At 39.4% G+C, this 14,365-nt stretch overlaps 1 protein-coding gene across 1 annotated transcript in view; it reads right to left on the bottom strand.

Moving 5' to 3' along the window:
* MOV10L1 (Mov10 like RNA helicase 1) overlaps positions 1–14,365 on the bottom strand; it is a 51,866-nt gene that overhangs the window by 32,714 nt on the left and 4,787 nt on the right. Inside the window, exons 2-6 of the mRNA XM_087935509.1 lie at positions 12,772–12,956; positions 8,308–8,464; positions 7,344–7,456; positions 5,385–5,575; positions 838–978 (exon numbers count right to left, since the gene is read on the bottom strand). Coding sequence (XP_087791635.1) covers positions 838–978; positions 5,385–5,575; positions 7,344–7,456; positions 8,308–8,464; positions 12,772–12,956 — 787 coding nt within the window. The remainder of the gene's footprint in view (positions 1–837; positions 979–5,384; positions 5,576–7,343; positions 7,457–8,307; positions 8,465–12,771; positions 12,957–14,365) is intronic.

Consider the following 14,365-nt stretch of genomic DNA (forward strand, 5'->3'; position numbering starts at 1 on the left):
GTAAAAAAAAATCTTGCCTGTGACTTTTGGACCAATTAGGGTAAACACACACTGTAGGTAATACATTTCGTACAGCATTTCTTTTCAGTCTGCCTGGTGCATAGAGTACTGACATTTTTCCTGTGCTAGGAGATCATTCTAAGTGCTTATTAAACATACAGAATAAAGTCCTTTAATTGTTCCTTGTCTTTCTGAAGAGGAAAGATGTAGGACAGGGGTGTCAAACTCAAGGCCTGCGGCCCAGATTCGGTCCGGGTGTGCTTAAATCTGGCCCACGGGGCTGGCCTGGAAATATCAAGGGACCAGCCCATGGTGCTTCTGGCGGCTAAAACGGGCTACGTGCAGCCCTCCTGCACATCGGCTTCAACCTTCATGGCCTCCTGCAGCACTCTCCTGGCCGAAACTGGGCCAAAACCAGTCCCAAAACTGGCCAAAATGGGGTGGAAAATGCACCCCAAACAGGCCATGCAGCCCGTTTTCAGCCAGCAATGATGCAGGAGGCCATGGAGGGTGAAAACGAGACACGGGGGGCTGCACATGGATACTCCGCACCCCATTTTGACTGTCAGGGTGCTGCAGGAAGCATCCATCCCACCCACCCCGCCACACAGAGAATTACAATGCTGATCCAGCCCTCAGAGAAATCCAGTTTGACACCCCTGATATAGGATAACCAAACTGGAACTGCATTGTGGGATTTCCACTTGATCCAGTGTACCTGCTACAAAGGGAAAGGGTCACAGGTAGATCAGCCTTGGCTATCAGAGTAAACTGTGGATTTAAGTTATGATAAACCATTTTAAAAGAAAAACACAGGCAATAACAAAATTAACTTACTCTATCCAGATTTCCATACTTTTGCTCCCTCCTAATTTGAGTTGTCCAAAATCTGTCTTTTTTGACACTTCAAGTCCTTCTTTGTCTTTCAATAAATTTTCATTTGGCTCATTGAGATTTATGTCTTGTGACAGCAATGATCTGAAATATTAATTGATATGATTTAAATCAAATCAAATGGATTAATTGCACCAATGTGATTGGTTGGTTAGCAGTTGGTACACAGCCAACATACACTTTCATCCAGTATCTTTTAAAAAAAACATTTAACATGGACCAAACTTTCCAAAAGCAAATAAAAACATTATATTAGACTGTTATGTCCCACCTTCAAAAATAAACAGATAAGGCTGAAAGCAGCAGTCCTCGCAAACAAAGGCAGCAACCAGGAGTCTCCACCGATCACAGCTGTGGCCAGCCTCCACAAAACAATCCAAAATAATAGTTCCAACAAATCCAATTCAAACAAAAATACTTCAGACCCAAATCCTCCAAGTCAAAATCTTCAGCTCTCCTTGCAGACAATTTGTTCCCGACAGAATGCAGAGTCATTCCTCTTCCTTTTATAGAGCAGCAGCTAATTAGTCTAATTACTGATCTGCCCTCCTCCTGTGCTCCCGTTGGTTTCTCTCGTCAGGAGACGCCTGCTTCTGATATCCACCCAGCCATTATCTAAATTATTACTTTCACCTGAAGACTTCCCGGCTGATAACCTGATTGAGAAGCCGAGGAGGTTGAAGGTTCAGGCCGGTCCTGCAAATCAAATGTCCTCCCTTGTAACATTCTCATTCAAAACTGCAGGCAAAACTGTTAGGATTCCCTTTTGAAATTCAAACAGTCATTTCACGATCAAATCAAACTACAGGGAGTAACGTTCTCATTCAAAACTGCAAGCAAAACTGTTAAGATTCCCTTTTGAAATTCAACAGTCATTTCACAATCAAATCAAACTAAAGGGAGTAACGTTCCCTGGTTCTGACGTCAATCCATGATCTAACAGTCATCAGATTCAAAGTTCCTAACAGGATTGGACCTTCCAATCACAACACTATCCCCCACCTCAGGGCCCGTCCCCGAGTCTTACGTTCAGGATGTGGTTTTGAAGGGAATTCTGCATGATATCTTCGAACAAGGTCTGGGGCATGTACCTTGGTCACATCCTGCCAATGACGGATCTCCGTTTCATTTTCTACTCTTCCCACAAAGTACTGGAATCGTCCCTTTTTCCATCGTGAATCATAAATTCCAACCACTGTAGTATCTGTAACAGGTTCAGTGCGGGGCCTAGATGTGAAACGTACCAGACCTAAGGCCTCCTTAAGGTCAGGTCTACGCTGTTTTCCTGACGAGCCAAGAGTGGTTTCAGGTACGGGTCCGCGGTTCCCTCTCCGATTGCAGGAATTAACAAAATGTCCCAGACCCCGCAATAAAGGCACAAGCCTTCCTGGAACCGTCTCGAACGTTCCTGCGCTGTTAAGCGAGGCGGAGTGCTCCCAACTCCAACGGCTCCTCTGTCATAACTATGGGTTGGAAAACTCTCGGTGGCATGGGTTGTGCACGAAAAAACGAAGATGGTTCCATACTGAGCCGTTTGCGTCCACGTTGCTGTAAACGAGCTTCAATTCGTAAGCACTGAACTATCAATGCATCCAGAGTTAAAGCCCGCTCTGCATGGACCAGCTCATCTTTGATGGCATCAGACAAGCCTTCCTGGAATGCAGCCATATGAGCCGGTTCGTTCCAGTTGGAGTCCAAACACAGCACCGAAATTCTGCAACGTATTCCTGAAGGGAACGTTTCCCCTGAGTAATGTCCCGTAACCGTCTATCCACAGTTTGTGATTTAATCGGGTTCTCAAACATTACCCTTATTTGTTGTAGAAATCCCTGGAAATTGTCTAATAATGGGCTATCCTGTACTAATAAGGGAGTAGCCCATTTGGCAGCCTGCCCAGACAAAAGGCTGAGAATGAATCCCGTCCTGGCCCGATCATTTGGAAAGTCTTCAGGCCTCAAGGACATAAATAATTGACACTGCCCCAGAAATGCCGGAAACATGTCCATTTGCCCAGAAAATTTCTCCGGCATGGATACTGGGCTTTTCCTCACAGGAGGGGCAGGGGGAACAGCAGCAGGGCTTGGTGAGCTGGAAACATAATTCAGCAATTGTGTTACCTGATTCTGAAGCGTCACATTGCTTTGCAGGAGCTGATTTATCTGTAACTGTTGCTGCTCGATCAAATTCTGCAGCTTTTTTGTATCCATCTTGGTTTGATGATAGTTTTTCAGGCTTGAAAGCAAAAAATGTAATGTCTTACCTATAAACTCAGATGAGCAGACGAAGTTTCAAAACTCAAAATATTCAAACGTACACAACACCGAATTCAAAGGAATAAATTAACACAGATGTCCCGTCTTTTGGCAGACTTCCCAGACTCTTATCAGGCTAAATGGAAATTAATCAATTTTTTGGCAGATTTCCCGGACACTGTCAGGCAACAAATTTTTCTTCTCCGATCACACACCAGAGTTGATTTATAAGTCCATCTTACCTGAAAGATGGTTTGTTTTGGGTCGGGAACAATAATGTTATGTCCCACCTTCAAAAATAAACAGATAAGGCTGAAAGCAGCAGTCCTCGCAAACAAAGGCAGCAACCAGGAGTCTCCACCGATCACAGCTGTGGCCAGCCTCCACAAAACAATCCAAAATAATAGTTCCAACAAATCCAATTCAAACAAAAATACTTCAGACCCAAATCCTCCAAGTCAAAGTCTTCAGCTCTCCTTGCAGACAATTTGTTCCCGACAGAATGCAGAGTCATTCCTCTTCCTTTTATAGAGCAGCAGCTAATTAGTCTAATTACTGATCTGCCCTCCTCCTGTGCTCCCGTTGGTTTCTCTCGTCAGGAGACGCCTGCTTCTGATATCCACCCAGCCATTATCTAAATTATTACTTTCACCTGAAGACTTCCCGGCTGATAACCTGATTGAGAAGCCGAGGAGGTTGAAGGTTCAGGCCGGTCCTGCAAATCAAATGTCCTCCCTTGTAACATTCTCATTCAAAACTGCAGGCAAAACTGTTAGGATTCCCTTTTGAAATTCAAACAGTCATTTCACGATCAAATCAAACTACAGGAGTAACGTTCTCATTCAAAACTGCAAGCAAAACTGTTAAGATTCCCTTTTGAAATTCAACAGTCATTTCACAATCAAATCAAACTAAAGGGAGTAACGCTTCCCTGGTTCTGACGTCAATCCATGATCTAACAGTCATCAGATTCAAAGTTCCTAACAGGATTGGACCTTCCAATCACAACATTAGACTATATTTTATGTAACATCATTTTAAAATATATTTTATTAAAAGCAAGTTCTTAAGAAATAGACAGAAAGCATATTTGACTGCTGATTGGCAATGTATTTTGGACAACCCCAGACTGAAACAGATTTCCTATAAGGATTAATTTGAAACCACTGAAAATCAGAAAAGAGTCAGTTTGGTCTAATGGTTAAGGCTCCAGGCTAGAAACCAGGAGGTTGAGTTCTAGTTCCGTTTTAGACATAAAAGCCGTGTGGATAACTTTGGGACAGTCACTTTGTCTCATAGCCCAACCCACCTCACAGGGTGGTTGTTGTGAAGGGAATAGGGGAAGGAGTAATAGATATTTTCATCACTTTGAATTAATTATAAAAAGTAATGGATAAAAAGTATTTAAAATCCCTGGGAAAATACTATTTAAAACTCCTTTTATTTTTCATATCAGCTCATAATATAGTCTTGAATCTGTGGTGAGAATAAATATTAGTGAGTGAAAACTTTTGTAAGTTTGCCAACAAAAATCCATTTTTTAAAATCTCTTTACTGTTAGCATGAGCAAGTTACAAAATAAATAAGGATAACAAACATGTTACTCTCAAACAAAAACTGTAACATAGAACAGAACAAATTGGGATGACCCATTGTATACCACAAATATAACAAAAACCAAAACGTAAATAAAGGTCCTTTAATGCCTTCAACTTGGCTTCAGTTAAATTGTTCACAGTTGGAGAATAAACTATTTTCAAAATAACATTCCAAATGAAAGAAATACAGTTCACACTTAAATAGCAGATAATGAAGCAAAAACCAAAAACAAACCGCACTGAAGAAAGTTCCACGACAGACCAGGATAATTAATTACAAACTTCAAGATAACCAGGTACAGTCTGTTGGAAGAACGCCAGCCAAGATAATCCTCATCCAGGAAAAAACACGCTTGTCTCTGAGCAGACCATGTTTTTCCCTGATCCTCTCCTCCCTGTGTGCCCTAGGATGGATAGGGGATGGGCCTGGATCCTCCTCTGACTGCTCAGCCGGTCTCTGCCCTTCCCCAGCCTCCTCCACAACCTCTGGCTGTTCTTCCTCTCTCTCAGAGGTGGTCTCCACCAGAGGCATGACACAGATGCTAATTTACTCAGTACCACACTTATTTTCAAGAACTGTAGGAGGACTTTATAAACTTGAATTGAATAATTTTGTTAAGAATTATGAAAACTGCATTACCGATTTTTGTCTGCTGGAGCCATGTAAAATGCTCTCCAACTATAGCAGGATTGGTTACTCTCCACAACCACAACATTGACAAGATCATCTTGACGGGGTAAATAATCCTTAGGAAGATTCACAAAATCCAGATTGAAAAATATACTGTCGTCTATCACACCAGTTCTTCCATACATACTGGAAATACGAATCTGTAATAATTGTAGTTATTAGATTAAATAAGAGCATAAACTACTATAATTTGATGCCTAATATGTGTGAATGATACGCTTAGCATGTCCCGATTAAGCACTCCTGATAAGCAGAAATGATAACATACACTTGAATCTTCTGTGATTTGTTTAGCATTATGTGTGAAGAGGAATTCTAGCTTATTTGTCTTTCTAATACAGTTTATGACTTAGGGATTTTGGTACCGTATCCAAACTACAAGTAGTCCTTGACTTATGACCACAATTGAGCCCAAAATTTCCGTTGCTAAGAGACATTTGTTAAGTGAGTTTTGCCCCGTTTTATGAACTTGCCACTGTTGTTAAGTGAATCACTGCAAGTGTTCAGTTACAGAAGTAACATGATCGTTAAGTGAATCTGCCTTACCCACAGCTTGTCAAAAGGTGATCACATGATTCCGGGACCCTGACACCCTCATAAATTGAGCCAGTTGCCAATTGTCTGAATTTTGATCACGTGACCATGGGGATGCTGCAACAGTAAATTAAGTATGAAAAATTGTCATAAATTACTTTTCTCAGTGATGTTGTAACATTGAACCAGTCAGTAAATGAACTGTTGTAACTTGAGGAATACCTGTATAAATCACAATGTCTTTGCACTTATATACATAAAAAATTATATATATTAAATAACTCAAGGTGGCAAACACACACAAATACTTCTATTTTCCCCACAACAACTATCCTGTAAAAGAGGCCGAGAGAGAATGATTGTCCAGAGTCACCCAGCTGATATTCAGGCGAGAATAGTGCCCTGGTTTCTGGTCTGGTGTGTTAACCACTAGATCAAATTATATTCTCTATTGCAGGAACAACTCTTATTCGACAAGTCCTGACAGTCAAACATTAATTAAAACATGCAGAATCTCTCTAGCAATTGATAGAGATGCAAGACACAGGTAGTTCTTGATATACAGTGATTTAACAGTTCAAAGTTACAACAAACTTGAACAAAAAATCACTTTTGACCCATCCTCAAACGTTATAAGTGCAGTATTATCATCGTGGTCAGATGACCACATTTTGAGTGCTTGGCAACCGATTTGCATTTATGACTGGTTGCAGCATCCTGTGGTCCACAATCACATTTTGTGATCATTTTTTTTTGCCATTTTCTGATAAAAATATCTATTGTATAAGCTGGACTTGGACTTATGACCATGTGTTTCACTTTGCAAAAGCAGTGACTTGCTAAAGGGTGTAAAACTGTAAAAATGGGTATGAAATCAAGTCTGGTTATGTGGTAACTTATGACTGCAATGACATGACAGAATTTGGTGCTCAATTGGGGTCATAAGTCAAGGACTACCTGTAAAGGCTACTTACTGGACTTATGTCCTGTTTTCAGGTCATTGTTTCAGGATTATCAACATGAACTTTAATCTTAATTTTTTCCCCGTATTCTTATAGAAAAAAAATTACACCACAACAGACTTTATAACAATTTGACTGCCAGGTCTCTACCCTCCTCTCAAAACCACCCTTCATAATTGTAATCTTGTTAGAGGATAAAGACAATTTCTTTTTAGACTTGTACTTTAGTGCTTCCTTAAGTTGAAAAAATATTTTATTGCAACGAAGAGATTTCATGGCTACTGGACAGAATCAGAACTATTCTAAGCTAACTGCATCAAGACAGTCCCTATTGTCGCTACTGATTTCTCTTCCCACCATCCATTACAGTGATTGAAGTACCTGCCAAGTCTCCCTATGTATTAACACGTACCTTGTCAATTCTTTTAAAACGTAAGGGCTTTACAGATATAGCCTCACTTGTCCATGTTGATGGGTTGACAATATACTCAGCTTGCACCAAATCTCCTTTACAAGGACAAAAGTCTTAAACATAAAAAAGCAGCATGGAATAACTCAGAATCTGTTAAAAGGGAAGTTGGCTTCAAGGCTGTATAAGATGGCACTGTCTGACTTTGTGGAGCACCTTGATTTTGATATGAAGCTATGTTACAATTTGGAAAAGCCGAGTGCTCTCCTACAACATTTCCTATCAGAGTAGAACACTTTATTTTGACACAGAGTGTAGCTTGACAAAACTGCATCACAGAAACAACTCGGTCAAAGGCTCCACTGAAATGAAGTATCCCTTCCAGACTTTGCACATATAAAAGATGATACCACCTTTTCATACCACACTGTAATTTAGCCAAATGCTGGATTACAAAAGAAAACAACTAAAACAGGGAAAAAGATATGCACTTCAGCTGTCAATACATATTTTAATCACATTTAAAAATAAGCAAGCTGTTCAAAGATAAAATCTATTTCTTTAACTTGGCCATCAAGTATTCCTGCAATCAATTGATTGTAACCTGGGTATTTGGGTTTCACTTGCAATTATAACATTGCAGAAAGCCTGCAGTCATAATTGTAATTTCTGTCCTTCCTTGCCAGCTTTCCACAAGCAAATTCACTGGAGAAGCCACCAGGAAGTTGAAGTCACAGTCATGTGAAATTCTTATTTTATGACAGCAAATGAGATTGCCATCGCTAAGTTTTGTGGTCATGTGACTTCATGCTTCATGACAGTGTCGCTTAGCAATGACAATTCCCACCCCAAATGCTGCTGTTAACCAAGGACGATTATCTGTTCTTAAAGCAATATACCATCTGAAATTTAAAACTGTAGCTTCAAAAAAAAAACAAAACCCTTTCAAACGAAATATAAAGGTTACCTTTACAAACTACCTTCATAGAGAAAGAGGTTGTTTGATTGATGTAACCATTGTTTCCAGTAAACTTTGTAACATTGCCAATGAGTGTTTTAACACTTGCATCCACTGTGTAAGAATTTATGCTGTTATCATCCCATTTATCAGAGATGCTTTCTACCTGCAAAAAGGAACAAATGAACATTCCTATTGATGATATTTCTGGCACGATGAGTGCAACCCTTTTAGAAACATTTGTATACTATACTTCATGGTATCATTCTAAAGACAAAAATAAGGAACAGAACACTAGATGGTAGGTAATCAACAAAATGGTAGGTAAGTTGAAGTTGAAAGTTGAGCATTTTCTTTAAACCATGTAATTTCCAGACATGTGAGATGATTATAATCTCTAGACAGTCATGGAATTGAGCAGACAGCTCTAAGGCAGTCAAGCTCAAGGATATACAAAATAGGAATCAGTAAGTTGCAGCTTATCATGGAGAGAATGGATGCACATATAGATACTTCTGAGATACATACTCAACCAATGAAATGCTGAACATGTGAATTAAATCATTTCACAAAAATATCAAGTTGACATCATATCCTGTAGACAGATCTACAGCACTGAAGATAAAAGTAGAAACTGCTTAAGATATCTGAAGAGATTAGATAGCTTTTATTTCATCTATGCAATTAAAGCTTTTGCATCTTCTTCAAACCCCTTGACACAAGACAGCAGACACTCTACTCAAGGACGCAATTATTAAAGTAAAAGTAAAGGATTCCCTGTCCAGTTGTGTCCAACTCCAAGGGGCAATACTTATCTCTTTCTTAGTTGAGGGAGCCAGTGTTGTCTGAAGATATTACGTGGTAATGTAGCCAGCATGACTATACATCACACAGAAAACTGTTACCTTCTGACCAAAGTGGTACCTATTTATTTACTTGTACTTGCTTGCTTTTGAACTGCTAGGGTTGGCAGGAGCTGGGCAGGTAACTGGAGCACACCCTGTCGTGTAGCACTTGGGACTCAAACCAAGACTGTCAGACAAGCTCAGCGTCTTTAAATGCTAAACCATTAGGTCATTATTATTAAGTAGATACCATAAATGATAAAAGACAACTGGATGTGAAACAGAAAAAAGGGTATAGATCCTTTAGCTTCCAATCTAAAATAGGGAATATATTTTCTAACAGTTGTCAGAATATGGAAGGCAAGCGTAATATTTCAGCAGCTTATCACAATATGCATTTAAGCCACTGAGAAATAATTTGCCAAGACAGGTAAGATTTTAAACCAGGTAGGGAAGAATGGCTCCCACTACACTCATTAATCATCCATACTAACAGACTAGATCTTGTTTAACTACTACAGGTATATTTGTGAGATGCAAGGGAAATTAGACCTCTTATTATTCTAGAGACCTATTTAGGCCTTGTGAAATTAGTAGTAGTAAATTAAAATTGTCATGCCTATAATCTTTCTTCCTTGAGGATTGTATGGAAGACTGTTTTTCCACATTGTGAAGTGCTTCCTAATCAATGTGTCAAGAACAAAAAAGAATTGATCAAATATAGGCTGCTATAACATCCTATAATTTCATTGGGGTGTTTCTCTCTCTACTGGATGCTGTTCTGCTTGGCTACTTTTCTTCGTTCGTCCACATCCTTGCCCCTCACCTCCATTTATCTATTTAAAATGACTGCAGCAAACTTCTGAAGGTAGTCTTATCTAAAACTTTTACTTTACTTTTGCAGAAGCAAAATCTTTCCTAACCTGATTAATTCAAATTGACTGAACTTCAAATTGTGTACTAGGTCTGCCCCCTACTGGACTTCCTCCAGTATTCATCTATCTGCAGCGTTCAAGCTTTCCTATGTTTATTATCGTAGAGTCTATCTGTATTTTTCATTCGTCTTATCTAGGATTATACTTTTTGTAGATGAACAAAAATTCACTGTTTGGAGGCAAGGTCCCAGAAAACTGTCGGGGGGGAAAAGGAACTCCAAATGATTAAAAAGAAGCACAAAAAACCCCAAAAGAAACTCATAAGTGTAAATGATTGTTAATCGTTTACACTTATGACTCCGTTCTGTTTTTTTGTGCTTCTTTTTAATCATACTCTATTCATATCAGGAAATATGGGTGCAGGTATTCCACTTTTCTGACAATTTCTATCCTTTTGAAAATATCTCATCCAGGTTATTCTGCATGTGCCTGAATTTGAAATCTCTCCCCTGACTCAGCTCAGACTGAATTATTTTCTGTTGATAGAACCGGGGCAAAATCATATTCAACACCACATATAAACTGGATCGCTTATTACATTTCCACATTTCGGTGGTAGGAGACAGATCGGTACGTATTCCAAAACCTTAAATTTCTTCTTGGTAGGATGCTCAATTAGTTTTCTCAATCTGACTAACTGGGTGTCAATCACATTAAAAGGTCTATTTTGTAAACCAGTGATTCTCATTTTTAAAAAAAATTAAGAACCCTTTTTGATTTTTTTTTTGCAGACCTGCGCATGATAGCTTTGTATATCAAGTATCTGTTAAGTGAAGTAAAGAACAAAAGACTAGCTAAACAGTAGTTATCAGTAGCATTTTTAGGTGATATTGCATATTATTAATCACAAGATCCACATTCAATTTAAAATTAGTACTATGTAAACATTTTTTTCAGTCTGTAGAAGGTTATGGTATTCCCCTTCAAAAGAGGAAGCCCTTTGGCAAGCTGCTAAAATGGTCCCCAAACTCCCTGCCATACTTGTTCACAGTAAAAGTCAGACAAACTGGGAAGATTTTTTTGCAAACAACTCTCCTTTCCATGCACCTATTTTGTTCCCATCAGCAATCTTTCTGCATGCTTAGAAAAACAACTGTATCTTCTCATTTTTGCTGCCAGTAAATAATTGTAACTATTCGTTTAACATTTACATAAAGAGCTGGGAAGATTATCTGTCAACCTAGGGTGAGGCATCATCAATGTGCTGATGTCTCTCACAGGTACATCTCTTCCTGTGGTCAGTTAAGCAATGCTGTAATTGTCCTCTCTTGGTGCAAGGAGGCTGCTGAGGTCTGGATGGAGAACTATAGGCTAAAACTGAACCCTAGAAAGATGGAGCAACTTCTGAGTTTAGGGATCCTTGGATCTTGGAGAATTACCAATGTTGGTCATGGAAGGGGTTGCACCGCCCAAGATGGGACTTAGTGTGTAACCTGGGGGTTCTCCTGGATCCACAATTCCTGCCTCAGCAGTTGGCACTCATGGCCAGCAGAGCTTTTGCACAATTGTGAATCATGTACCAATCATGCCCATTCCTGGATTAATGTGCTAGTCTCACGGTCACCCACTCCCTGGTCATCTCTAGTTTGGACTACTGTAATGCATGGGAATATCTTGGAAGAGCATCTGGAAGTTTCAGTTGGTTCAAAATGCAATGTCCAGTTTTGCACAAGACCGTATGTGCATGTGTCACCTCTTTTGTGGGCGCTACAATGGCTGCTGCTTTGTTTTCAGATGCAATTCAAGGTGCTGGTAATCACCTTCAATGCATTCTATTCTAATTCTTTTCTATTTCATTTCTATCTATTCTTGCCTCAGGCATGAAAAACAATCAGCTAGGTCAGCGGTCCCCGGACCGGTACCGGTCCGTGGATCATTTTTTACCAGGCCGCAAAGCTTGGGCTCTGCCATCTTGTTTTGACGGCGCTTCCGGATTTTGGTTGCTTCTGGGTTTTCAGTTGGAAAGCGGCGTTTGGGTGCTCGTGCCTTAGTTTCGTCGAGGGGGCGGCGGCTTCGAATGAAGAGCCGTCCCGATGGCGGTGGAGTCTTGCGTTACTCAGGTACCGGTCCGTGGAAGAATAAATAATCGTGAAACCGGTCCCTGGTTCAAGAAAGGTTGGGGCCCACTGAGCTAGGTAACTTCTCAGCTCAACTCATTTCACAGGATTGTCATTGCGGGGGGGACTGGAGGAGGGAGAAATAATGGTGTGTTCACTATCTTGATTTGTATGAAAATTAGTGGTGTGTGTGTGTGTAAATAAAACAGGCAGAGGCAGACTGGTGTTCTGTGAGTCCTCCACAAATCTCTGTGTTTGCCTGTAATGATACTGGTGGAGTTGAAGGTGTTTCTTTTTCAGCTCTGCTCCTGTGCCAGGAGGCTGGAACAAGCTATAGGTATGGCCTTTGAGGTTGAGGTTCAAAAAATTCCCAACTGGAACTTGAGATACTCTTTCCTTTGGGGGCTTTCTACTCCTGCCCTCTGTTTCCCCCTTCCATCTTACTACTGGCAGTGAAGTACCTTTCAGTCCATGCAAGAAGAAGAGCTGTGTGAGTGAGCTTTGGGCTTGCTTGCTTTCTTCTTTGGTCTATATCAAAGACCCCTTGTCTGCAGCACCCTTCAGTGGTCCAATGTGAGAAACCACTATTGTAACCAATTAAAGCTTAAGAAGCATCTCCAGTTATTTTAATCTCACCCTGACTGCTCTTAATCCATGAGATATTTTGTCTTCTTCAACGTGAGCTATTACTCTCTGTCCGACTTGCAGTGGCACACTCCTCATCACAGCATCCTTGGTGAAGCAAATTAAATCATCGATCATTCCATAGTCCAGACAAAATCTTGTTATTACACCTTCTACTGTTTTTATCTCCTTGTCATCTATAAAAAAGAAACATTTACGTCAATACTAAATAAATCTGTACTTGCTAGAAAAATCTGTTTTAAAACTTATTTTTCTTTGTACTCTATTATAGAAAAGAGTAAAGCACACATAGTCAATTGTTTCCGATAGGTCAGTCTTTGCAAAGCGGTTTTACAAATGAAAACAGTAGGCAAAGTATTACCGGTACAACATTTAAAAAAAAAAATTCCCCTTTATGTTCACAGAACCAAATGTCTGTCATCATATATGCATTGCTAAGCAATGATTATCAACAATAAAGATACTCAGTAAGATTTTTTCATAACATTTGAATTGAAAAACATTGCACTTTCACAATAAAAAATGAAAGATTCCTTGTAGTAGTATTACTCCACGATTTGGTATCAGAACTGAAACAAATCAAAATGTATTAATTCTATTTTGCCTGCCTGAAAGAACTTACTATCTTGAATTTACTCAGCAATGAATATGGTAAAAAATAAACTATCCAGTTTCATTCAATTGTAGTCAGGGTTCTTACTGTTCAACAAAAATAAATCTGTACTGTCAAGTATATCTCACCTTATATGTAAATTGTCAACAATATTCTAAATCTCCATATATTATTTTCCAAGCATCAGGGGTTTTATGGACTTTCTGAAAATATTCTCTAGTTTATTATGCATTATAGTTGACTGTATGATATCTTCAAAGGTACATCTGCTTGTACAAGCGTGTTGGGACAGACTGTTATAAATTAGCTAGAAAGTTCACACTGACAATACAGAAATTAATATGAATCCTAGAAGATGGTATACCACCCAAGAAGATAAAAGGCCAATAGTTTCAGAAACGTCAAACAAGCGAAGCATATACAGCTCCACCTTTTTAGATAGATCTTCCTTAAGAGGCAGAAGAATTTATATGAACAATTTTTGTGTAACATCATTGTTATCTGAACTTTGTCATATAAAATATTGAAAGACTGCTAAGCCAGTGTTAAAATTTCATTAGTTAGCCCACTTATTTATTTTTGATTTTTTTCACACACCCCCCCCCCCCAAATTTAAGGTGGTAAACATGTCTGATACAGGTAGTCCTTGATATACAACAGTTCGTTTACTGACTGTTTGAAGTTACAATGGCTCTGAAAAAACTGACTATGACTGTTTCCACGCTTACAACCATTGCAGTATCTCCTTGATTATGAGATTAAAATTCAGATGTTTGACAATCAGCATGTACTTATGATGGTTGCCATGTCCCCCGGGGTCATGTGATCCCCTTTTGACATGCAAAGTCAATCAGGAAGCCAGATTTGCTTAACAACTGTGACAAGAAAGGTCGTAAAATGAGAAAAACTCACTTTACAAATGTCTCACTTAGCAACATAAATTTTAGGCTCAATTGTGGTCCTAGGTTGAGG

The sequence above is a fragment of the Pseudonaja textilis genome, chromosome 5, assembly GCF_049901715.1.
Source record: "Pseudonaja textilis isolate UNSWEBS1 chromosome 5, rPseTex1.2, whole genome shotgun sequence".
NCBI lineage: Eukaryota > Metazoa > Chordata > Lepidosauria > Squamata > Elapidae > Pseudonaja > Pseudonaja textilis.